Raw genomic sequence first — 25,072 nt, 5'->3', positions numbered from 1 at the left:
TGTATACACATGTAGATAGAATTCATTGAGATGATCATTTTGTTCTCGTCAGGACTTGCTGCTCTTCAATCTTCCTTCTCCAGAAACTTTCACTTGCTTGCAAGAGAGACGGAGCAACTGGCTCACACTTACAAAGAGATAACAAGGTGTACAGCTGGATGAACACAGCAGTCCAAGCTGCATCAGAGGAGCAGGAAAGCCAACGCTTCAGGCCTAGACCCTTCCTCAGAAAATATCTAGGCCCGAAACATCAGCCTTCCTGCTCCTCTGATGCTGCTTGGCCTGCTGTGTTCATCCAGGTCTACAACTTATTATCTCAGTTTCTCCAGCATCTGCAGTTCCTACTATCTCTGAAACACACTTATAAAGTCTCTGACTTATTGGTTAAGAGCCTCAACTTACAGCAACTGATGAAGGGAGATAAATTTGCTTTTGTCAGGCTTGAGGTGTTTTTTTTTAACTGCAGAGAAAGGGACATAAGTAGGTCAGCTACCTAGAAACTAATCACGACGTTCTTATCATCAGCAATGGGTTGCTATTCCACAGACCAATCAGTTACATAACCTATGGTTCTAGCTCATCAGAAACTGGACTCCCCACCCACTTCCACCATCATGTTTTGAACAAACATCAATGTAAACAGCATTTACAAAGTGTGGCTGGTATCTTATTTATAAGAAATGCAGCAACCCCTTCCAAAGTTTTTCATTAAACAATTCTTTTTCCCTTTCAGTCCACGATGAAAAGTCCAGAAAATAAAAAGATACAGTCTTTTACAGTTGACAGGAGCAAGTTGGCTTGAATTTCCAAGTTTTGAAGGGTCAGGTAGAGTGGAGATGGAGGACACAGACCTTCTGCTGTGTCCTGTGTGGAAACTGCTGAGGGTCTTCGTATGGTTCCACTTGTGGTGCCAGCTGGCACTGTCCTGTCTCCTTGCAAGGAGGGGCAGTGGGGGAGAGGTTTCCAGCCCACCCCGTCACCACTCCTTTGGTCCTGACGACCACTGGCCAGGGAGAGGGAATGTAAGACATATGTATCTTTCTGACTGCCACTGGTTCTCCATGGCAGCTGACAATCCATTCATGGAAGTGGGCAGAACACCTGGTGCCATTTCTTCCTTAGCCAGTGATGGCGCTATTATAGCGAGGTGCTCACTGGATCGATTATCCACAATCTCTATGTCTATGGTTGTTCATCAGGTGTCAGTATCTGAGCTGGTCGGGGTTTAGGAGGCAACCCTGCCAAAGCTTCCTCTGAGGCCTCTGTATTCTCATCCTTAGACATCCATGTGCGCAGTTCCCTCACAGCCTCTGAACTCTTTGTGGGAATGCTTGTGAGACATGCAGGTCCAAAGAGAAAGAAGACTTTGTGGCCTGTAGTTAGAAGTAGTGTACAACGATTGAGAGCGATAGCAAGGTTAACTGGAGAATGGCAGTGACACAGCTACTTATTTGTTTCCCAGGACATGGATGCCTCAGCAACCTCACAGGAGCTGTCTCTGCGAGGCCTGTGATTCTCTTCACATTGGGGTAAAGACACGGTTTTCAGGCATCTCCCCCAACTACTGCATGCTCTCTTTGCCCTGTCACGTGCTGTACTCTCCTCTGTAAGAAAATAGGGGTGAATGAGTCAGTGGATGGCACATAGCTGTAATTGCCGTGGAGAAACAGTGGTGATATCCATTGAAGGTCTGTGGAGGCAGCGCAAAGGACTTACAGGGTTCATGGTGTGAGAAGCTGGGGGGAAAGTGAGTGAGGGAAAATATTGCATACAATAGTGAGAGGGTAGAGCATGGACCTTGGTGTGAGGTATGTGCAGTAGCAGAGATAAACTGAGTACAAGGCAGCAAAGAGAAAAGTGTAGCATTTATCTGGGTGGAGCAGAACATGTCATTGACCTTCCCACATTATTGGCCATTCCTCAGCATCCTGGATATGGCACGGACCTGGCTGGCGACCTTTGACCAGGCTGGTCGAATCTAATGACATGGTCTCCTCTGCTGGTCCTTCTTTGCCAGAGTCCAACCCTTGTGAATAGGGCAGCATTGCAATGCTAGTGTTCATCCAGCTGCAGTGCTGCATTTTATAAATCATGCTGGTGTGAGGGATGCCTGTGTTTTGGTACATATCCAGTGAGTGAGTCTATGTGGGAATTGCACGTTATAAGATCAGATGTGAATCAGTTGTGACAGATGCCATATGGGAGACTGGGTGAATTTGGTACGATTGGTGACAAAGCCTGCTAGACCTCACAGCAAAGAAAATCATCCAGAAAACTGGATACAACTCAGACTTCGTTAAAACAAAACTAAAGACTCGGCCCTGTTGTCACTTTCAGTTAGCAGCAACACACGTTCTCCATAAAGACTAATAATTTTGGTCTATGTAAATTTCTCTTTGAGATTACAAGTGATTTGTTTACACTTAACCAGTGAGCTTATTCAGTTTATAAAACACAGAATGTAAACGCAAGACCAAGCAACCTCAATTTCAGATCAAGAATGGTATTTTTTTTTCCGGATGTATTGAACTAAAGGTTGTTAGACATACATGGCGTGAAGCAGGAGAGGGGAGGTGTGACATGCTGTGCAGTTTACCATCACAAAACTACAGTGTTACTTTGAAGTCTACTTGCTAAATTGATCCATTTAAAATATGTAAATTGCATTTTTAATTTCATTGTTCTGGCATATTATCTCCATATGCCATTACAAAGATAAATTTCAGGATTAATCTTTCCTAGAGTATATTCCCCCAAGGAAAACCACGAAGATTGGCTTATTATTCACTCTGGTTGCATTTGTGTTTCCTTCATGTACCCAGTCAACAAAAAATACATGGAAATAACACAAAATTCTTGCACAAATTTTTGAAGAAAGCAGCATTTTGCAAAACTGGCTGGCATTACGTATAAATGTCAAGGTTTGAAAAATGGGCTGGAAGTTATTTACTTTAAACCAGCTGCTGGTTTCTACAATTGTTTCTACGGTGAGATCACAAGTTGTGATTCTTCTCTTATACATTGCATTTCACTTTTGTCATCTATTTCTGGTCTGTTGCCATGCAGACCTGTCCATGAACCACTCAGCCACCTGGAAAGCTCATGCTGAGGATCCATGATAATCTTGTCTATTGACACTATTACCGAATAGGGACAGGTGACTACATAAGTACCTGAGATACAAACACTGGAGTCTTGAGATCTCACTACAAATGGAACTTTCAACAACTAATAATGAGTTATTTACTGTCTCAGGTAATGAAAAGAACAGTTTTGGAACTGATCTGTGGGATTTGGCTGCGCTGTGGGATTTGTGTTATAAATGGTAGCATTTCATGACCACAATTAGAGCTATTGTGCAGGAGTACATCTGCCAAGAGACTTATTGCTTAAGTGATTACCTAAGACCTAAACTGAAATCCAACCCCCAACTGAAACTCTGACAAGAGATAACAAAGTGTAGAGCTGGATGAACACAGCAGGCCAAGCAGCATCTTAGGAGCACTGACAAAGCTGCTTCACTCCAACACAATGGCCATAGAATTTCCAACGCTTTGCCTATTCTGGCTCAGGGCTCATTTCTTGGACCCATCTCATCTAGCTTTCTGCCCTTCTGTCCAAAACAGTTGGCAATCAGTTGTAAAAGTAAAAAGTATATTTTAAAGTCTGATCAATAAACTAATCTATTTTATCTTATCTGGTTTGCACAGTTGGTAACCGTCACACTTCTGACAGTGTGATAGATCATGTCCAATATGAAAGCTGCATAAAACAAAGCTAGGGTTGAAGGAGGATGTTTTATGAGTTTAATTTCACAAGCTAAAGCTGAAACACAAAACATTTAGCTTAGGAAACAAAGATAAATTCCCCAACTCATGCAGACTGCTCGGTATATGAGTTCTATCTGCCTCAGGACAAGCTGAATATAGCTCAAATAACTGCCTGTGGTGGAAAATACATTTAAATCTAATTAACAACCTACGATATTGATCTCAGTTCATTTTGTGTCTTCAGAGAAATGTCAGCCTTAGCTCAGTGGTAGCAATCTCACTTCAGAGTCAGAAAGCTGTGGGCTGGAGAGGCTTGAAGGCGTGAACACTTTGCATACAGTACTGAAGGAGTACAGTAGTGTCACTGATACTGCCATTTGGATGAGATTTTTAAGCAGCTTGCCCTCAGGTGGATTTAACAAACCCTGTAATAATATTTAATGAAGACCAGGACAGCTGCCTCAGCTGAGCAGCAACACCAAGAAAAAAAATGGTAGACTGGTCATTTCATTAATGTTGTTGGATCTCGCCTGGTGTCTCTAATGTATTACATTGACAAGAGAAGTACACAGTCAACTGTAAAAAGCTTTCAGATGTCCAGAAATTGTGAATGGTGATATATAAATCCACATTCTTTGCTTTGAAGAGGAATCTTTTATAGCCCCATCTGCAACAGTGAAATTTATTGTGTAATACAATATGAAAATTGAACGGTACAATAGGTAGGTAGATGTTGTAGATCTGGGATGTAATCCAACTCAGACAAGTAGACATAAATAACCTTTCGGCTTTAAAATGCGGACTGAAATGAGTTTGAGCAATATCCATCCATGATATGGGCCATCAGCTTAAATATGTCCATAGTTTGGCATGAATTGTGATGAATATCAATTGTGTGAATATAATGCCTCAGAATAATTAGTATCAGGATCTTGAATTTCCATTAACTTTCCAGTGATGTGCCGACAGAACTTAGTAAATAGTTTTTTCCAAAGTACCCCTGACAAAGTTACACCAATATGTAGTAAACAACCAATGAAAAATCAAAGGTACCTTGAGAACCAACTAAAACTGTTAATACTTTGAAAATTGTTGGTGAGCAAGATGACAAGCTTTGTCAAGATCCTAAATAGTGATAAATTCCTTTCTATGATTGGCAACATGGTCACAAATTGAAACTAATCACAGAAACAATTTCCTTATCACAAATTATGGTTGAAACAAAGTCTATAAACCCATACAATATGAATTAAATATTTGCTTGTAAAAGGCACGTTAAAAGATATGGAGAGTGAAGAAGAAAGCACATTAGAATTTGCGATGCATGTAGAAAACAAAACACTACGACATAATTAATATACTGAGCGATCTGTTTCTATCCAATAAAATTCTATAGTTCAGAATTTCTCAGTGTCATTATTTAATGGCAGCATTAATCCTCATCTCTTTATCCATTCCTGCTTATTGGATCCAGGAAAGTAAGAACTTCCTAATAGCAAGGCAGTGTGGAATAACATCAGCAGTAGTGTTTTCTTCATGAGAGGCAAAAATCTACTTTCTCTCATGCTCCATTCAGCACTTACCAGAGGCCTCTGCTTCACTGTGTTTTGCAGTCTGTGGGGGTGGCAAATTTAAAGTCTTCATCATTAAATCTCTCTTTCAGGCAAGCTCATTGGAGGAGAAGGTTTCAACACTGCCCAAGGCTTTTATTGCATCAATCTGAGCATTTCAGAGCAATGCAAAGGATGGAAAAATGCAGTTGCCCCATGCTTCCAGCTTTACTACACACTCTGGAATTCTTGCAACAACACCCCATATGCGCAGTCGTGCTGAGTTTCAATCATAAAATGTGGGTATTGCTTTGCTGGGCCAGCACTTATTTTCCTGAAGCTGATGGGGAGCTGCCTTCTTGAACTGCTGTAGTCCCTGTGGTAGAGAGACCTTATAGGGCTGTTGGGTATTGACCTGGCAATTGTGAAGGAACTTTGATATAGTTCTAAATCAGGATGGTGTGTGACTTGGAGGGGAACTTGCAGGTGACTGCGTTCCCATACAACTGCTACCCTGCTCCTTCTAGCTGGTAGAGGGCACAGGAAGATGCTGTTGAAGGCACTTTGCTGAGTTACTGCATCTTGTAGATGGTGCCCACTGCTGCTACCACCATGCATTCGTGGTGTTGAAGAAAGTCGACTGAGAGCCAATCACGTGGGCTGTTTTATCCTGAATGGTGTCAAGCTTCTTGAGTCTTGAGGTATAGGGCCACAGAGGGCTACAGCACAGAAAAAGGCCCTTCAGCCCATCGAGTCTGCACCAGTCTAAACAACCACCTAACCATTTTAATCCTATTTTCCAGAACTTGGCCTACAGCCTGTTACCTTGACATCATAGTGCAAATCTAAAAACATATTAAGTAACATGAGTGTTTTTGCCTCTATTGCCATAAGGCAGTGAGTCCTGAATCCCACCATCCTCCAGGTGAAAAAATACATTTCCTGATGATTCCTCTAATTCTCTGCTCCTAACCTGAACTCTATGCATCCTGGTCCCTTTACCAAGGGGAAACATTTCTTCTTGTCTACCCTATCTTGTCCCTCATAATTTTAGAAATCTCAGTCATGTCCCCCACTCAGGTTCATCTGCTGTAAGGAAAACAACTCCAGTGTATCCAAAACAAAGAAAAAGAGAAATTGCTTGAAACGCTCTGCAGGTCTGGCAGCATCTGGGGAGAGAAATCAGGGTTACCATTTCAGGTTGAGTGACCTTTCCTCAGAACTGATGGTAGCTACAAAAATGTCAGTTTATATGCAAAACATAGGGTGGGGGGACAGCTAAGGAGTAAACAATAGGTGGAGACAGATCCTAAAGAGAGAGGAGAACAATGGACAGACATAGCAGTGGAAAATGACCCAGCTACGAGGGTGAATACCTGTTAATGAGGACTGTTAGAAGCTATCGATGGGTTGTATGGTTCCACTTGTGGTGCCAACTGGCACTGTCCTGTCTCCTTGCAAGGAGGGGCAGTGGGGGAGAGGTTTCCAGCCCACCCCATCACCACTCCTTTGGTCCTGAGGATCACTGGCCAGGGAGAGGGAATGTAAGACATATGTATCTTTCTCACTGCCACTGGTTCTCCATGGCAGCTGACAATCCATTCATGGAAGTGGGCAGAACACCTGGTGCCATTTCTTCCTTAGCCAGTGATGGCGCTATTATAGCGAACCTCCACACACCAGCTTATCTATGTCTCTCTGCAACCTATAGCATCCTTCGTCACTATCCACAACTCCACCGACCTTAGTGATAATGGGAACTGCAGACGCTGGAGAATCCAAGATAATAAAATGTGAGGCTGGATGAACACAGCAGGCCCAGCAGCATCTCAGGAGCACAAAAGCTGACGTTTCGGGCCTAGACCCTTCATCAAAGAGGGGGATGGGGTGAGGGTTCTGGAATAAATAGGGAGAGAGGGGGAGGCGGACCGAAGATGGAGAGAAAAGAAGATAGGTGGAGAGGAGAGTATAGGTGGGGAGGTAGGGAGGGGATAGGTCAATCCATGGAAGACGGACAGGTCAAGGAGGTGGGATGAGGTTAGTAGGTAGGAGATGGAGGTGCGGTTGGGGTGGGAGGACGGGATGGGTGAGAGGAAGAACAAGTTAGGGAGGTAGAGACAGGCTGGACTGGTCTTGGGATGCAGTGGGTGGAGGGGAAGAGCTGGGCTGGTTGTGTGGTGCAGTGGGGGGAGGGGACGAACTGGGCTGGTTTTGGGATGCGGTGGGGGAAGGGGAGACTTAGAAGCTGGTGAAGTCCACATTGATGCCATTGGGCTGCAGGGTTCCCAAGTGGAATATGAGTTGCTGTTCCTGCAACCTTCGGTGGCATCATTGTGGCACTGCAGGAGGCCCATGATGGACATGTCATCTAAAGAATGGGAGGGGGAGCAGAAATGGTTTGCGACTGGGAGGTGCAGTTGTTTATTGCGAACCGAGCAGAGGTGTTCTGCAAAGCGGTCCCCAAGCCTCCGCTTGGTTTCCCCAATGTAGAGGAAGCCACACCGGGTACAATGGATACAGTATACCACGTTGGCAGATGTGCAGGTGAACCTCTGCTTAATATGGAAAATCATCTTGGGGCCTGGGATAGGGGTGAGGGAGGAGGTGTGGGGGCAAGTGTAGCACTTCCTGCGGTTGCAGGGGAAGGTGCTGGGTGTGGTGGGGTTGGAGGGCAGTGTGGACTGAACAAGCGAGTCACGGAGAGAGTGGTCTCTCCGGAAAGCAGACAAGGGTGGGGATGGAAAAATGTCTTGGGTGGTGGGGTCGGATTGTAGATGGCGGAAGTGTCAGAGGATGATGCGTTGTATCCGGAGGTTGGTGGGGTGGTATGTGAGAACGAGGGGTTCCTCTTTGGGCGGTTGTGGCGGGGGCGGGGTGTGAGGGATGTGTGGCGGGAAATGAGGGAGACGCGGTCAAGGGCGTTCTCGACCACTGTGGGGGGAAAGTTGCGGTCCTTCAAGAACTTGGATATCTGGGATGTGCGGTAGTGGAATGCCTCATCATGGGAGCAGATGCGGTGGAGACGGAGGAATTGGGAATAGGGGATGGAATTTTTGCAGGAGGGTGGGTGGGAGGAGGTGTATTCTAGGTAGCTGTGGGAGTCGGTGGGCTTGAAATGGACATCAGTTACAAGCTGGTTGCCTGAGATGGAGACTGAGAGGTCCATGAAGGTGAGGGATGTGCTGGAGATGGCCCAGGTGAACTTGAGATTGGGGTGGAAGGTGTTGGTGAAGTGGATGAACTGTTCGAGCTCCTCTGGGGAGCAAGAGGCGGCGCCGATACAGTCATCAATGTAACGGAGGAAGAGGTAGAGTTTGGGGCCTGTGTAGGTGCGGAAGAGGGACCTTCCCTCCCCTCCCTACCTCCCCACCTATACTCTCCTCTCCACCTATCTTCTTTTCTCTCCATCTTCGGTCCGCCTCCCCCCCTCTCCCTATTTATTCCAGAACCCTCACCCCATCCCCCTCTCTGATGAAGGGTCTAGGCCCGAAACGTCAGCTTTTGTGCTCCCGAGATGCTGCTGGGCCTGCTGTGTTCATCCCGCCTCACATTTTATTATCCACTGACCTTAGTGTCATCTGCAAATTTACTAACCCATCCTTCTACGCCCTCATCCAGGTCATTTATAAAAATGACAAACAGCAGTGGACCCAACACCGACCCTTGCGGTACACCACTAGTAACTGCTCTCCAGGATGAACATTTCCCATCAACTACCACCCTCTGTCTTCTTTCAGCAAGCCAATTTCTAATCCAAACTGCTATATCTCCCACAATCCCATTCCTCCGCATTTTGTACAATAGCCTATTGTGGGGAACCTTATCGAACGCCTTGCTGAAATCCATATACACCACATCAACCGGTTTACTCTCATCTACCTGTTTGGTCACCTTCTCAACGAACTCAATGAGGTTTGTGAGGCACGACCTTCCCTTCACAAAACCGTGCTGACTATCCCTAATCAATTTATTCTTTTCTAGATGATTATAAATCCTATCCCTTATAACCTTTTCCAACACTTTACCAACAACTGAGCTAAGGCTCACTGGTCTATAACTACCAGGGTTGTCTCTACTCCCCTTCTTGAACAGGGGAACCACATTTGCTATCCTCCAGTCATCTGGCACTATTCCTGTAGACAATGACGAGTTAAAGATCAATGCCAAAGGCTGGGCAATCTCCTCCCTGGCTTCCCAGAGGATCCTAGGATAAATCCCATCCGGCCCAGGGGACTTATCTATCCTCACCCTCTGAAGGATTTCTAATACCTCTTCCTTGTGAACCTCAGTCCCACCTAGTCTACTAGCCTGCATCTCAGTATTCACCTCGACAACATTGTCGTTTTCTAGAGTGAATAGTGTTGAAAAATATTCATTTAGCGCTTCCCCTATCTCACCTCACTCCACACACAACTTAACACTACTATCCTTGATTGGGCCTAATCTTACTTTCGTCATTCTTTTATTCCTTAAATGTCTATAGAAAGCCTTAGGGTTTACCCTGATCCTATCCGCCAACAACTTCTCATGTCTCCTCCTGGCTCTTCTGAGCTCTCTCTTTAGGTCTTTCCTGGCTACCTCGTAGCCCTCAAGTGCCCTAACTGAGCCTTCACATCTCATCCTAACATAAGCCTTCTTCTTCCTCTTGACCAGAGATTCCACCTCCTTCGTAAACCACGGCTTCCGCACTCTACAGCTTCCTCCCTGCCTGACAGGTACATACTTATCTAGGACACACAGGAGCTTTTCCTTGAATAAGCTCCACATTTCTAATGTGCTCATTCCCTGCAGTTTCCTTCCCCATCCTATGCTCCCTAAATCTTTCCTAATCTCATCGTAATTGCCTTTCCCCCAGCTATAACTCTTGCCCAGTGGTATACACCTATCCCTTTCCATCACTAAAGTAAACATAACAGAATTGTGATCGCTATCACCAAAGTGCTCACCTACTTCCAAATCTACCACCTCGCCAGGCTCATTACCCAGTACCAAATCTTATGTGTCTTCGCCCTTTGTTGGCCTATCTACATACTGTATCAGGAAGCCCTCCTGCACACACTGGACAAAAACTGACCCATCTATAGTACTCGAACTATAGTGTTCCCAGTCAATATTTGGAAAGATGAAGTCCCACATGACAACTACCCTGTCTCTCTCACTCCTATCGTGAATCATCTTTGCTATCCTTTCCTCTACATCTCTGGAACTATTCGAAGGCCTATAGAAAACTCCCAACAGGGTGACCTCTCCTTTCCTGTTTCTAACCTCAGCCCATACTACCTCAGTTGACGAGTCCCCAAACATCCTTTCTGCAACTGTAATACTGTCCTTGACTAACAATGCCACACCTCCGCCTCTTTTACCAGCTTCTCTGCTCTTACTGAAACATCTAAATCCCGGAACCTGCAACAACTATTCCTGTCCCTGCTCTATCCATGTCTCCGAAATGGCCACAACATCGAAGTCCCAGGTACTAACCCATGCTGCAAGTTCACCCACCTTATTCCAGACGCTCCTGGCATTGAAGTAGGCACACTTCAAACCAACTTCTTGCTTGCCAGTGCCATCTTGCTTCCCTGAAACTTTATTTCGGACCACCCTACTCTCAACCTTTTCTATAGTCGAACTACAATTTTGGTGCCCATCCCCCTGCTGAATTAGTTTAAACCCACCTGAATAGCCTTAGCAAATTTCCCCCCAGGATATCAGTACCCCTCTGGTTCAGGTGAAGACCATCTTGCTACCCCAGAAAGAGCCCCAATTATCCAAGAATCCAAAACCCTCCCTCTTGCACCATCCCGGTAGCAACGTGTTCAACTCCTCTCTCTCCCTATTCCTCGCCTCACTAGCACGTGGCATGGGCAACAAACCAGAGACAACAACTCTGTTTGTCCTAGCTGTCAGCTTCCATCCTAGCTCCCTGAATTTCTGCCTTAAATCCCTATCTCTCTCCCTACCTATGTCATTGGTGCCAATGTGGACCATGACTTTGGGCTGCTCCCCCTCCCCCTTAAGGATCCCAAAAACACGATCAGAGACATAAAATATTATCAAACAGCAATTGCTGATGCCATTAAACAGAAATCTTTTTTAAGATGAGTTCAACTGTCCAGAATTAGTTGATTAGAGAATTGCTGATTAAAAATGGATAGTTACTTATAATTGTTTTGATAAATACGTGAAGAGTAACTATACCTTACTTGTGAATGCTTAATTTTGTATCCTCCCCTCAACCACCCCTTTAAGCATCATATTTTTGAATCATCCAGTATATTTCAAAGGGAAGGTTAATGCTGATATGTCACCTCATAATCTCTCTATACTTTACAAGGCAATATTCAGTCTCCTTTCACTGCCAGGTAACATGCTAGCCAGAGTCTCACAATCACTCATTTGTAACCATATTGAACTGTTTGTGAGAGGTTTATCTGAGTAGAAATTGCCATTTCATTAAATATTTCACTTAAGCGACACCGTGAATTCAGGTCCTTACTTCGGTCCATCACTCTTGCTACACGCCATCTGTTTGCAGACTCATTCAGCCAATATTGTAAAACATTGGAACAAGGGATAAGTAAGAATCACTGGTACCTGTCTGGGAACCTGTTTTTATAGGATTATGTAGCAATTTAGTAAAATCAGCTTCTATTTCAAACAATGAGAGCAGGTTAACAGCTTTATGTTGTCGTGAAAGCAATGTCGGCACCTTCACACTGTCGCTGCTTATGTGCCCAATGATCTATCCACTCTACCCAACCACTGCTCAACCATATGATGCTTCTCTTAAACTAAGGTAATTAGCAGAGTCCATAACCTACCTTATTTACATTTGCAAGAAGTGATGCAAATTTCTTTGCTTGATGATATGTTCAAGCCCTGCTCCTTTTTTTAGAAAGACACAGGAGGTCTGGAGAGCCAAATGTTCCCTATTGCTTTCTTGATGCAATGCCTCACTTAATCAGAGTCAACTTGCCAACCAATCAAAATCGCATCTTTCTAGAGTGCAACTTGTTGAAATCATTTAAAGTTTGGCAGTCTTGTATTGTTCCTGATGAGTGAAAGGCACAAAGCTTTGAGGACATGACTGTATTTCAGTGAATGATAAATATTTCCTACTCAACCAACTGTGAAACTTTCAGGACAAGAGAGAATTTGGGGTTTGGAAAACTATAACATGGAAAGGAAAGGTAATAGTAGAGATTGAGGTGGGAGGGGCACAGCTTTAAATTGAGGGGTGAAAGATATAGGACAGATGTCAGAGGTAGTTTGTTTACTCAGAGTAGTAAGGGAATGGAACGCTTTGCCTGCAAAGTTAGTAGATTCGCCAACTTTAGGTACATTTAAGTCGTCATTGGACAAGCATATGGACATACATGGAATAGTGTGGGTTAGATGGGCTTGAGATCGGTATGACAGGTCGGCACAACATCGAGGGCCGAAGGGCCTGTACTGTGCTGTAATGTTCTATATGTTCTATATATAAGATGTTTGGTGTGTGCATTATCTTCCAGCTGCCCATGCTAATTTACCAGACTGCCCTCACATCCAGAAGTCAACAGTAGATTAAGGATAGGAGGCAACAGTAGATTAAGGATAGTTAATATGGTTTGTTCAAGGAAAGACCTGTCTGATAACTTTATTGAGTTTTTGTGGAAGTTACTAAAAACATTGATGAGGGCAGAGCAGTATACATTGTTTACTTGGATTTTAGTAAAGCCTCAACAAGGGTCCACATACTAGACTAATTTGTAATGTTCGGTCACATGGGATTCGGGGTGAGCTTGCTAATTAGATACATAATTGGCTTAATAGCAGGAGGCAGAGAGTGGTGGTGAAGGGTTGGTTTTCAGTCCAGAGACCTGTAACAGAGGTGTTCCACAGGGATTGGTTCTGAGTCCTCTCTTATATACAAATAATTTGAATGAGAATGTAGAAGGCATGGTTAGTAAGTTTGCAGACAACACCAAAATTGGTAGCATAGTAGACAGTGAAGAAGGTCTTCTAAGATTACAAAGGGATCTTGATCAAATGGGTCAATGGGCTGAAAATGGTACATGGAGTTCAATCTGCATAATTGCGAGGTATTTCATTTTGGTAGAGCAAACAAGGGTAGAGCTTATGCAATTAATGGTAAGGCCTTGGGTAGTGTTGTAGAACAAAGGGACCCAGGGGTGCAGGTACATAATTCTTTGAAGTTTGCATCACACATAGACAGCATGGTTAAAAAGGCATTTGGCATGCTTACCTTCATTGTTCAGTCTTTTGAGTACAGGGGTTGAGACAGCAATTACATGGCAACACCACTCCCTGCAAATGCCCTCCAAGCCACTCACCATCATGACTTGGATTTCTATGGCTATTCGTTCATCGTTATTTGGGCAAATCCTGGAAGTTCCTTCCCAACAGCGCAATGAATATATATAGCCATCCTCCAGCCCTGAAGTGGTTGAAGAAGGCAGATCCTCCAGCTTCTCCAGGGTAAATATTGATGTGCAATAAATGTTGACCCAGAGCAACTCCTATATTCCGTGAACAAATAAAAAAAAATTAGATACCTACACCCGCATGAAATGCAACTAGGGATCCTGTGAATGCAGAAGCAGGGTTGCCTCCAGCTTTCCAGCTCATTCATGTCCTCTCTGTAATGATAAAATTCAGCCCAATGTGTCCAGAAGTTTATGTTGCCTGTTGCTTGTCAAAATTGCATAAAATAGGCCTCTTCTCAGTCAGGAAGAAAGAAGTCAGAACAAAGAGTAATGACCCAGTTAAAGAAATAGAAACTGAAACATCTTCTTTTAGCCAATAAAGCTATGCCACAAGATTTAACCCTCTTTTTATCAAAACATAAGCCTTATTATATGCATAACAAAATTAAATACAGCTAACACAATGGCTTATAACTACTCAGGTTATATATTCAGATTACTTCCTACTTTCCCTAAGAATTCTCTCATAAGGCATATCAATCTTCAAATCAATTACTTTTGTATGATCCTCCCATAAGTATGACACTGTCCTCACAAGAATTCTTCCCCACCTATTCTGAGGTAAGCCTTTTATTTACTCTTTTGATTTTTGAGGTTTTAGTTTCTTGTTCCAGTTACCTTTTCAATACTTAATAATCTTGATGTGGAGGTGCCAGTATTGGACTGGGGAGGAAAAGGTCAGAATTCACATGACACCACATTATATTCCAACAGGCTTATTTGAAATCAGACAAGCTTTTGGAGCACAGCCCCTTCGTCAGAGTTTATAGGCAAAGAGATCAAGGGCACAGAGATCAAATGATCATAAACTGGAGTGAGTGGAGTGTCAGGTGATAAGTCTTTGCAGGTGACCAAGAGTGTTAGGCAGTGTGTAAAGTGTCAACAGCTGACTAACCAGCGAAGGTATGAACTGTAATCTGATTAAATGAGGCAGAGGGATAGTTACAAAACATTTAAAATAAACTGGTGCTGGAGACAAACTAAATGACTAGAATAACATGATAGGTATAAGAGTCACATGCTGAGGGTCTAACCAAAAGTAGTCAGTAATTCAAAACTGTACAAACTAATTAAGGTAATGAGATCATGACAATTTATCAAGGTGATGTTGTCAAAACAAGAATTTCTGTTTTTACTTCTTCTGAATGTATTCTACAAAATGTAAGATAATATCGTCTAACAATCTTTGTTGGATGTCTGGTATGTTTATATTGAAAACAAGCTTGTAACAAATTGCATTGTCACATAGACCAAGTAGCATATTCTTTCTTCAATAGCTGATTCCACCAGATATGAATATTAGCTTGGTCAAAATGATTTATATGGTCAATTACTGTTGCAATTGTTCAATATTTCAAAATAATTTTCTGCCAATCCAGAAAAAGAGTATTCCAAATCATGGTGTTGTATTTAATTAGGTTCCACAGGATGAATGGAGTGGTTACTCGCCACAAAGTAAAGAGGATGAAATTCCTTGTCGGCGAATGCGCTCTGGCAGCTACATTAAAGCAATGGGAGACGATGACAGTGGGGACTCAGACACTAGCCCTAAACCTTCTCCAAAGATTTCTGCACGGCGTGAGAGCTATCTCAGGGCCACCCATCCATCTCTAACAGAGCTCAGCACACTGAAGTAAGTAGAAACACTTGTTTAAAAAAACCTGAAGCTGACATCTTTGTCTCCATTTTTATTCATTCTGGAAAGTGGGGACCAATGGCTATGCTGCCATTTATTGCTGATCCCTACTTACGCTTGGTTACTGGCCTTTTACTTTCGACTGCCATGTTTTCATATAACTAAGTGGCATGCTAGTCCATTTCAGAGTCAATCGTAATGACGTACAGTGAAGTCATGTCTAGACCGGAGCAGGTTCCCTCTTCTAGATAACATTAATGAATTAGTTAGGTTTTTATCACAGTCTGAAAACCTCAAGGTTACTTTTATTGATATAAACTTCTTGCTCCGGTTTTGAAACTATATGCCTACATTTGTGGCAATCCACTGGCAACTAAAATAAAATTTGAACAGATTTGTGCAGAGGCATTATGCACCCAATACTTGAAATTTCACAAATTAACAATTTTCCATGGATTAAAGAAATTGTTTTTCCTCATTACCTTAAATGACCTTCTTCAGAATGAACTTCAAGTCATGTCCTTAGAGATGCAGCTTGTGATAAATGAATAATAACAGTTAACAAAATAATTATAACTAAATGTTATTATTAAACTTCTCTTTTAATTGATTGTGTTATAATATGTGAACTTTCAGTGCTGAGAATAGATTTTCACAACTACAGAATCACAGAATTGCAACAGCACAGAAGAAAGCAATTTGGCCCATCATTTCAACACTGACTCTTCAAATAAGCGTAATTACTTAATGCCAAGCTTCTTTTCCCCATATCCTCGCACATTATTTTTATCCAAATAACCATCCCATGCTCTCTTACATTCTTCAGTTGAATCTGCCTCTACCACATTTCAGGCAAAGCATTTCAAACCTCAACTACTCACTGTGTGTTTTTTTTTCTCATGTCACTCTTGCTTCTTATGCACATCGCTTTAAATCCATTCCCTCTCATTCTTGTTGCTTTTACAAGCTGGAACATCTTCTCCTTATCTACTGTTTCCAGCCCACTTATGATTTTGAAAACCTCTATAAAATATCCTCTCAGCCTTCTTCCTCCAAAGAGAACAGTCCAACTTTGTCAATCTATCCTCATAATTAAAGCTTCTCATTCCTGGAACCATTCTGGTAATTGTCTTTTACATTCTCTGTAATGCATTCACATCTTTCCTGTAATGTGGCACACATGACTGTATATAACACTTCAACTAAGATGTCACAAAAGTTCAACATCAGCTCTTTTCTTTTGTACTCTATACCCCGACGAATAAAGTTGAGGACACTTTCTGCTTTACGAACTGCTGTCTACCTGGCCCCACCATTATTGATCTCTGTATATTTATACCTAGGTCCCTTAGCTTCTGCACCCCTTTAGAACTGTATTCGTCTTTTTATCATCTCTCAATGTTCTTCCAACCAAAGTGCATCACTTCACATTCTCTGCATTGAACATCATCTGCTAAATATCTGGTCATTCCAGCAATTTGTCAACTACTTCAGAATTCTACCTTAGGTGGATCAAAGCAGTTAAAAATTCTTCTTTATTCAGTTTCAGATGGCTTTAATGACCATAGTGGAAACTTCCATCCCCTTTTCTCATTGTTCTTTGCACCCAGAGACAATAATAGTTCAAAAGCTACTTTATTAAGAAGTAATAGCCTTCAAAACAAAATCAGTTTTCAGTTCTGGATGTGAGTTTGCTTGCTGAGCTGGAAGGTTAGTTTTCAGACGTTCCGTCACTTTTTTTTATTTGAAAAAATATACTTTATTCATAAGATGTACAAAAAATAAAACGTATTTATACACCTACCCAGTCATGCAAGCCGCTCTGGGTTACCCAGGGGGTACATACATCAACTAAAGGAAAAAAACAAACAAAGAAGAAAAATAAAGCAAAGTAAAGAAAATACCCCGGCAGTCATCACCCGGCCCAGTCCCAATTGGCCCCCTGACCAGTTGGGGAAGGTGCCAGCTGGGCCCAGTTACCAGATAGGGCCCTTTTTTCTATTCTGGACGAGGGGTTTCATACCGTGATCTTTCCCCACCGCGCCTTGGCGGCAGCTGCCCCAAGCTTTAGCGCGTCCCTCAGCACGTAGTCCTGGACCTTGGAGTGCGCCAGTCTGCAACACTCGGTCGGGGTCAGTTCTTTCAGCTGGCAGACCAGCAAGTTGCGGGCAGACCAAAGAGCGTCTTTCACCGCATTGATGGTCCTCCAGGCGCAGTTGATGTTGGTCTCGGTGTGCGTCCCGGGAAACAGCCCGTAGAGCACGGAGTCCCGCGTCACGGAGCTGCTCGGGACGAAACTCGACAAATACCACTGCATCCCCCTCCAGACCTCCTGCGCATAGGCACACTCCAGAAGGAGATGATCGACAGTCTCATCCCCCGCCCCCTGCAGCCACCTCGAGGGCAGCGTGCGGTGGCGCAGAGATTCCGGGCATGCATAAAGGATCTCACTGGCAGAGCCCCTCTCACCGCCAGCCAAGCAACGTCCTTGTGCTTGTTTGAAAGTTCTGGCGATGAGGCATTCTGCCAAACGACTTTGGCAGTCTGCGTGGGGAACCACACGACGGGATCCACCCTCTCCTTTTCCCGAAGGGTCCCGAGGATACTACGTGCTGACCACTGCCTGACGGCCTTGTGGTCAAAGGTGTTTCCTTTCAAAAATTTTTCCACGAAGGACAGGTGGTATGGAACGGTCCAACTACTCGGAGCGTTCTGCGGCAACGAGGCCAGGCCCATCCTTCGCAACACTGGGGACAGGTAGAATCTCAGTAAGTAGTGACACCTGGTGTTTGCGTACTGAGGATCTACACACAGCTTGATGCAGCTGCACACAAAGGTAGCCGTCAGGGCAAGGGTGGCGTTCGGTACGCCCTTTCCCCCATTTTCCAGGTCTTTGTACATGGTGTCCCTGCGGACCCGGTCCATCCTCGACCCCCAAATGAAGTGGAAGATGGCCCGGGTGACCGCAGCGGCGCAGGTCCAGGGAATAGGCCAGGCCTGTGCCACATACAACAGTAACGAAAGCCCCTCGCACCTGACAACCAGGTTCTTACCCGCGATAGAGAGGGACCGGAGCGTCCACCTGCCCAGCTTCTGCTTCAATTTGGTGATACGCTCCTCCCAAGTCCTAGTGCACGCCCCAGCTCCACCAAACCAAACACCCAGCACCTTCAGGTAGTGTGTCCTGACGGTGAAGGGGATAAAGGAGCGGTCGTCCCAGTTCCCGAAGAACATGACCTCGCTCTTACCCCTATTGACTTTGGCACCCGAGGCTAGTTCAAACTGGCCGCAGATGTCCAATTGTCTACTCACCGACCGACGATCGGTGCAGAAGACGGCGACATCGTCCATGTACATGGAGGTCTTGACCTGAAGGCCTCCGCTGCCTGGGATAGTCACACCCTTCAGGCTCACGTCCTTCCTGATGGATGCGGCGAAGGGCTCCACACAGCACATGAACAAGGCAGGAGAGAGCGGGCAGCCCTGCCTGACTCCAGATCTGACAGGAAAACTGTCCGATTCCCACCCGTTGATCGAGACTGCGCTAACGATGTTGGCGTAGAGCAGCTGGATCCAATTGCGGATGCCCTCCCCGAACCCCAATTTGGAGAGGACGTCCCTCATGTAAGCATGAGAGACCCTGTCGAAGGCCTTCTCCTGGTCCAGGCTGACGAGGCAGGTGTCCACCCGCCTGTCCTGTACGTAGGCGATCATATCCCTGATGAGCGCGAGGCTCTCAGCGATCTTCCTGCCCGGCACAGCACAGGTTTGGTCAGGGTGAATCACCGACTCCAGGACAGACCTGACCCGGTTGGCTATGACCTTGGCCAGGATTTTCTAGTCCACGTTCAATAGTGAAATGGGGCGCCAATTCTTAATTTCTTCCCTCTCCCACTTCTTCTTGTAAATGAGGGTGATGATGCCCTTCCTCATGGACTTGCACATTTCCCCTACCCGAAGCGCACTATCGTACACCTCCAGCAGGTCCTGGCCGACCAGGTCCCACAGAGTGGAATACAGCTCGACCGGTAAGCCGTCGCTCCCGTGAGTCCTATTCCTCTCCAAGGACTTGAGGGCTCTGGTCAGCTCATCCAGGGATATTGGCCGGTCCAGCCACTCCCTCGTGCCGTCATCTAAGACCTCCGTGATAGACGACAGGAACGACTCGGAGGTCATGCTGTCCGTGGACTTCGTGTCCGGCATAGTAGGATCTGCTGATCCTCAAAATGTCGGGCCGAGACGATGTCACCAAGCCGTCGTCCTCCTTCAGCCGGCTGAGCAAAGAGCTCTCTTTGTGCACCTTCTGAAAGAAGAAACGCGAGCACGTCTCGTCCTGCTCCACGGAGCAGACCCTGGACCGGAAGATTCTCCTAGAGGCCTCCGCGGTGAAGAGTGAGGCTTGCTGGCCCCTCACCTCGCGGAGGTCCTCCGTGACATCGACCCCCATCAACTGCAGAAGGAGCAGGTTCTGCACCCTTTTCTGGAGTCACGACAGCTTTCCTCGCCTCTCTCTCGCCTTCCGAACACCCTTGAGGATAAAGAACCCCTTCATGTTCTCCTCACTGTCTCCCACCAGTCGCCCGGAGACTCAAAGAGGGGTTTCACGGTTCTCCAACCGGTGTACTCCCTCTTAAGCTCCTCAACGTTCTCTGGGGTCAACAGGGTCGTGTTGAGCTTCCACGTCCCCTTGCCGGCCAGCTGGTCGTCCTGTAAGTGACAGTCGGCCAGCAGGAGGCAGTGGTCAGAGAAGAACACCGGCTCGACGCCGGTGGACCTGACCGAGAACGCCCGTGACACAAACAGGAAGTCTATCCTTGAGCGAATAGACCCATCTGGCCGCGACCAGGTGTACCTCCGCTGCGCTCCATCTGCAGGGGTGCTGAAGACATCGAGCAGCTTGGCGTCCTTCACAGTGCCCATCAGGAATCTGGACGTGACGTCCAGTTGACTCCCCCCACCCGCTGTCCCCGCGCCGGATCTTCCATCTGCATCAATGATGCAGTTGAAGTCTCCGCCCAGGATGACCGGCCTGGACGTAGCCAGCAGGGATGGAAGCCGCTGCAGAACGGCCAACCGCTCACTCCGTACCGCTGGGGCGTACACGTTGATCAGCCTCAGGGGAGCGTTCCTGTAGGTGACGTCAGCCACTAGGAGGCGCCCCCCACCACCTCCTGAACTTGAGAGATGGTGAAGTTGCACCCCCGCAGCAGAATTGCCAGGCCCGAGGAGCGACAGTCGTTACCCCCCGACCAGATCGAAGGCCCACAGGTCCAGGCGCCGGACCATTTCCCGTATCTGCCAAGGTGCGGTATCCCGCACTCCTGCAGAAACAGGAGGTCCGCCCTGATGGTGGTCAGGTAGGCCAACGTGGATACACATCTTGCGGTGGACTTGACACTGCGCACATTAATGCTTGCAACTCGTACCCCCATTGTGGGCAGTGACCGCAGTACCCTCCCCAATCCAAGGTCCAGCCCCTCCATCTGTCCCTTCATGCCCATTGCCCGGGCTAACTGCTGGACGCCCTCTGGGCTGAGGAAACCGTCCGTGCTGCCTTCCAGGTGCCATCCCCCCATCGGGGGTATGGAGGCAGGAGCGTCCGGCTCTGGGTCAGGCTGGGGACGCGCTGTTTCCTCCTTCCCGCCTGGAAGTTCCGGGGGACCCTCCAGTGCCCCAGCGGCACGTGACTGGGTGTCGGAGGGAGCCTCAGGACGCGTCCCGTCATCTGGAAGCATGGTGCTGCTTTCTTTCTCCCTGGAGATCTTTAACTTCTGCTTCGGGCGGGCCCTCTCCGAATCCCCCTCGTCAGAGGAGCTCTTATAGCCCCCCTGTAGCTGCCTCTTCCCACCTGATGGTTGCAGTTCCTGGGCCTGCCGACGCACCTTCCTCTTCGCTTTCCGGACCGTCGTCCACTCCCCTGGGTCGCCTGTTGCCGCCTCCATTGACTCCAGGTTGTCGGGGGGGAGCGGAGCCTGCAGGGGCGCTTTGCTGGCCTCGGGCCCATCCTGCGGGGCTGGGCCTTCCTGCACATTAGTGGGGTCCTTGCTGGGCCCTGGTGCCTTCCTCTCCTCCGGGGGGGCTGGCCCCGCATTGCCCCTGCCGGTGACCTGGGCGTAGGTGGACCCCGCTGCGGGCATGCCCTATAGAGGTGGCCCGGTTCCCCGCAAAGGTTGCAGCTTTTCTCTTGTGGGCAATTCTTTGCAAGGTGTCCCTCCTCCCTGCAGTTCCTGCAGATGGTGGCTTTGCAGTCGGCCGCCACGTGACCTGACCTACCACAGGCATGGCAGACTTTAGGTTGCCCTGCATAGGTCAGGTAGCCCTTGCTCCCACCGATCGCGAAGCTGGACGGTGGGTGTACGACGTTCCCGTCCGTGCCCATCCTCAGCGTCACCTTGATCTGCCTCTTACTGGTCCAGATGCCAAAGGGGTCCATGATGTCAGCTAGGTTCCCTTCCACCTTCACGTACCTTCCAAGGAAGGTCAGGACATCAACTGCTGGCACATGCGGGTTGTACATGTGTACAGTCACCATACGGCTCCTCTGCGCTGGCATCACAAACAGCGGGACAGCGGTCAATACAGAGAGCGGGCCCTCCCCTCCTTTCTCCTTGAAAACCTCCAGGAAGCGCTCGCAAAGCTTGGCACTCCTGAAGGTCACATCGTAAAAACCTCCTCCGGGGATATCCTGCAGGCAGTAAATGTCCGCAGCAGCGAACCCACAAAGGTCCAACAGGACCCTCTTCACGAAGAAGGTGCGGTCCACAGGTGCACCTTCATCCACCTTCTTTACAGAAACACGGATGGTGTTCCGGACCCCCTGACCTGGGGCACGAGCACTCGCCGCAGCCATCGTTGCAGATTGGCTGCTCCCCTGAACCAGCGTTAGGCCGAAGCCAGCATTAAGATCCACTGGTTGCAAGGGTGCACAGCCAACCCGACGTCCTCCTTTCACCTCCAACACAGCGCTCTCCTCCTCTCGGTCCACAAGAGAGTGGGTCTTTTTTTTGTTCCAGATGTAAGCTGGTTCACTGAGCTTGAAGGTTTGTTCCCAGACGTTTCATCACCATTCTAGGTAACATCATCAGTGAGCCTCCAATGAAGTGGTGTTATGTCCTGCTTTCTATTTATCTGGTTAGGTTTCCTTGGGTTGGTGATGTCATTTCCTATGTTGGTGATGTCATTTCCTGTTCTTTTTCTCAGAGGATGGTAGATGGGCTCTAAATCAATGTGTTTGTTGATGGAGTTCCGGTTGGAATGCCATGCTTCTAGGAATTCTCGTGCGTGTCTCTGTTTGGCTTGTCCTAGGATGGATGTGTTGTCCCAATCAAAGTGGTGTCCTTCCTCATCTGTATGTAAGGATACGAGTGATAGTGGGTCATGTCATTTTGTGGCTAGTTGATGTTCATGTATCCTGGTGGCGAGCTTTCTGCCAGTTTGTCCAATGTAGTGTTTGTCACAGTTCTTGCAAGGTATTTTGTAGATGACGTTTGTTTTGTTTGTTGTCTGTATAGGGTCTTTTAAGTTCATTAGCTGCTGTTTTAGTGTGTTGGTGGTTTGTGGGCCACCCTGATGCCAAGAGATCCGAGTAGTCTGGCAGTCATTTCAGAAACGTCTTTCTGAAGAAGGGTCTGTGCCTGAAATGTACAGCTTTCCTGCTCCTCTGATGTTGCTTGGCCTGCTGTGTTCATCCAGCTCTACACCTTGTTATCTCAGATTCTCCAGTATCTGCAGTTCCTGCTATCTCTGAATCAATTTTCAGCCTGTTGGATTTGCCATGAGTTTGTAAAGCATGAATGATACAGGATTCTGAAAAGTTGCATATTCATGTGGCTACAGCACAATACATAAACCAGGAAAAGGATTTAATACACATATCAATTCCAACAATTCTATATGTACTCTACCCCAAAAGACTAGCAGGAGTTGAATGTAAATTTAGTCACAACACCCTTGCCTGCACCAGATTGCTACGCATTGCCTTGTATGATTCCCAACAACTCATGCATTAGCAGAGATTTTGGGATTCAGAAACCCACTGGTTTTATTTTCTTTGGCTCCATCTTCACGATTAGTTTCAATGTGGGAAAATTCTGTATGTAGAGAGGATATCAATGGAAACCAAAGTGTATCACCTCAGAAGAACTCCCATAGAAATTACGTAACTGAAATTTTTTAACAGTATGTGGGTCTTATGCATCTTAACGTTTGCACTGCACTTGCTGCCCTGGGTGTAAACACTTCACTGATTGTTGGCCAGGAATAAAACCTGAAACTTTACCTGATCCAATCAACTCTCACCTCTAATATACACTGTTTATTTAGGATACAAAGCTCCATAACTCAAAGGCACCAAGCTTGTGGGAAAGTAAAAGCATTCCTCCAAGGTAAAGATAAAATTAAATGCTGATCAAATTTCATAGATATTTCCACCTCATTCAGAGTTCTCCAACAACATTTGAATTTCCCCTGGATTATTATTGGACTGGAAGTAGGTGGAAGAATGGAATCACACTGGTGGTTGTTCATTCATAATACACCACAAGACCATGTTATAAGCAAAACACTCTGGATACTCAAAATCTGAAACAAAAACATAAAGTACTTGGAGATGCGCAGCCAGTCTGATCGCATCTGAGGAGATAAAAATGGTGTTACCATTTTGAGTTTAAAATGACTCTTCTTGAGAACTGACCTCTCTCACCACAAGATTTCTCTGTTAGGATGCAATTTGAAATAGTTCTGGAAATTAGAATAGTTAACAAAGCCAATAAATAACTGTTGCCACTGCTTCATAAAAGTCTACAGCTATTACCATGCAGCAGTAAATTACTACCATGCATAGCATTTAACAATGTAGCAATCAGATAGTTGTGCATTATACTTTAGTTCCACCAGAGATGGACAACTAATGCTGACCTTACCAGTGACTCCCATATCCCTTGAAAGAGTAAAGCATCTGGGATAATGTCTTCAGTTTTTGGAAACATAACCTTAGGAGAGATATTTGGACATTGGAAGAGATATGGTACAGGTTCAACAGTATTGCATTGGGGTTTGTGAGCTTCAAGGACAACTGATATGAAAAATGGCTTGTATTTCCTTGAGCTTAGAACATTAAGGGATGATCCACTTGAGATTCCTAAATTATAAAGGGATTTGATTTTGATTCCCTCTACTATCAGAAACTTGAACTAAAAGGCATACCCTTAGATTTGGTTTTTGCCCGAAACGTCAGCTTTTGTGCTCCTAAGATGCTGCTTGGTCTGCTGTGTTCATCCAGCTCCACATTTTGTTATCCCTTTGAATTACATCTTGGTTTAGAATTTCTTATTGAATAATTTGACCAGTCTACACACACTGCTGGTATCCAGCCAGACCCAGAGGCAAAGAGATTCAATGTTGTGAGATAACCTACATAAATATATCTACATATATTGAATAAAAAGTAATATATTTTATTAAAATGAATGTATATTAAACATTTAAATAACAAGATTCTTCCTTAAAAGATAGAGGGGAAGAATTTACTTTCCTCTTGGAGGGTAGTTAGTATTTAGAATTCTCTTCTCCAGGAAATGGTGGAGTCTGGGTCATCGAATTTATTCAGCACATTAGTTGACAGATTTTTGG

At 45.7% G+C, this 25,072-nt stretch overlaps 1 protein-coding gene across 21 annotated transcripts in view; it reads left to right on the top strand.

Moving 5' to 3' along the window:
• The window catches only part of dlgap1a (discs, large (Drosophila) homolog-associated protein 1a), a 715,152-nt gene that overhangs the window by 508,655 nt on the left and 181,425 nt on the right, over window positions 1-25,072 (top strand). For all 21 annotated transcript variants that reach the window (XM_059646107.1, XM_059646106.1, XM_059646105.1 and 18 more), the window contains one exon: window positions 15,225-15,439. In XM_059646107.1, the coding sequence (XP_059502090.1) occupies window positions 15,225-15,439 (215 nt within the window). The remainder of the gene's footprint in view (window positions 1-15,224; window positions 15,440-25,072) is intronic.

This window comes from Stegostoma tigrinum, chromosome 5, assembly GCF_030684315.1.
Source record: "Stegostoma tigrinum isolate sSteTig4 chromosome 5, sSteTig4.hap1, whole genome shotgun sequence".
In the NCBI taxonomy this organism is placed as follows: domain Eukaryota; kingdom Metazoa; phylum Chordata; class Chondrichthyes; order Orectolobiformes; family Stegostomatidae; genus Stegostoma; species Stegostoma tigrinum.
This window is presented reverse-complemented; position numbering and strand designations above follow the sequence as displayed.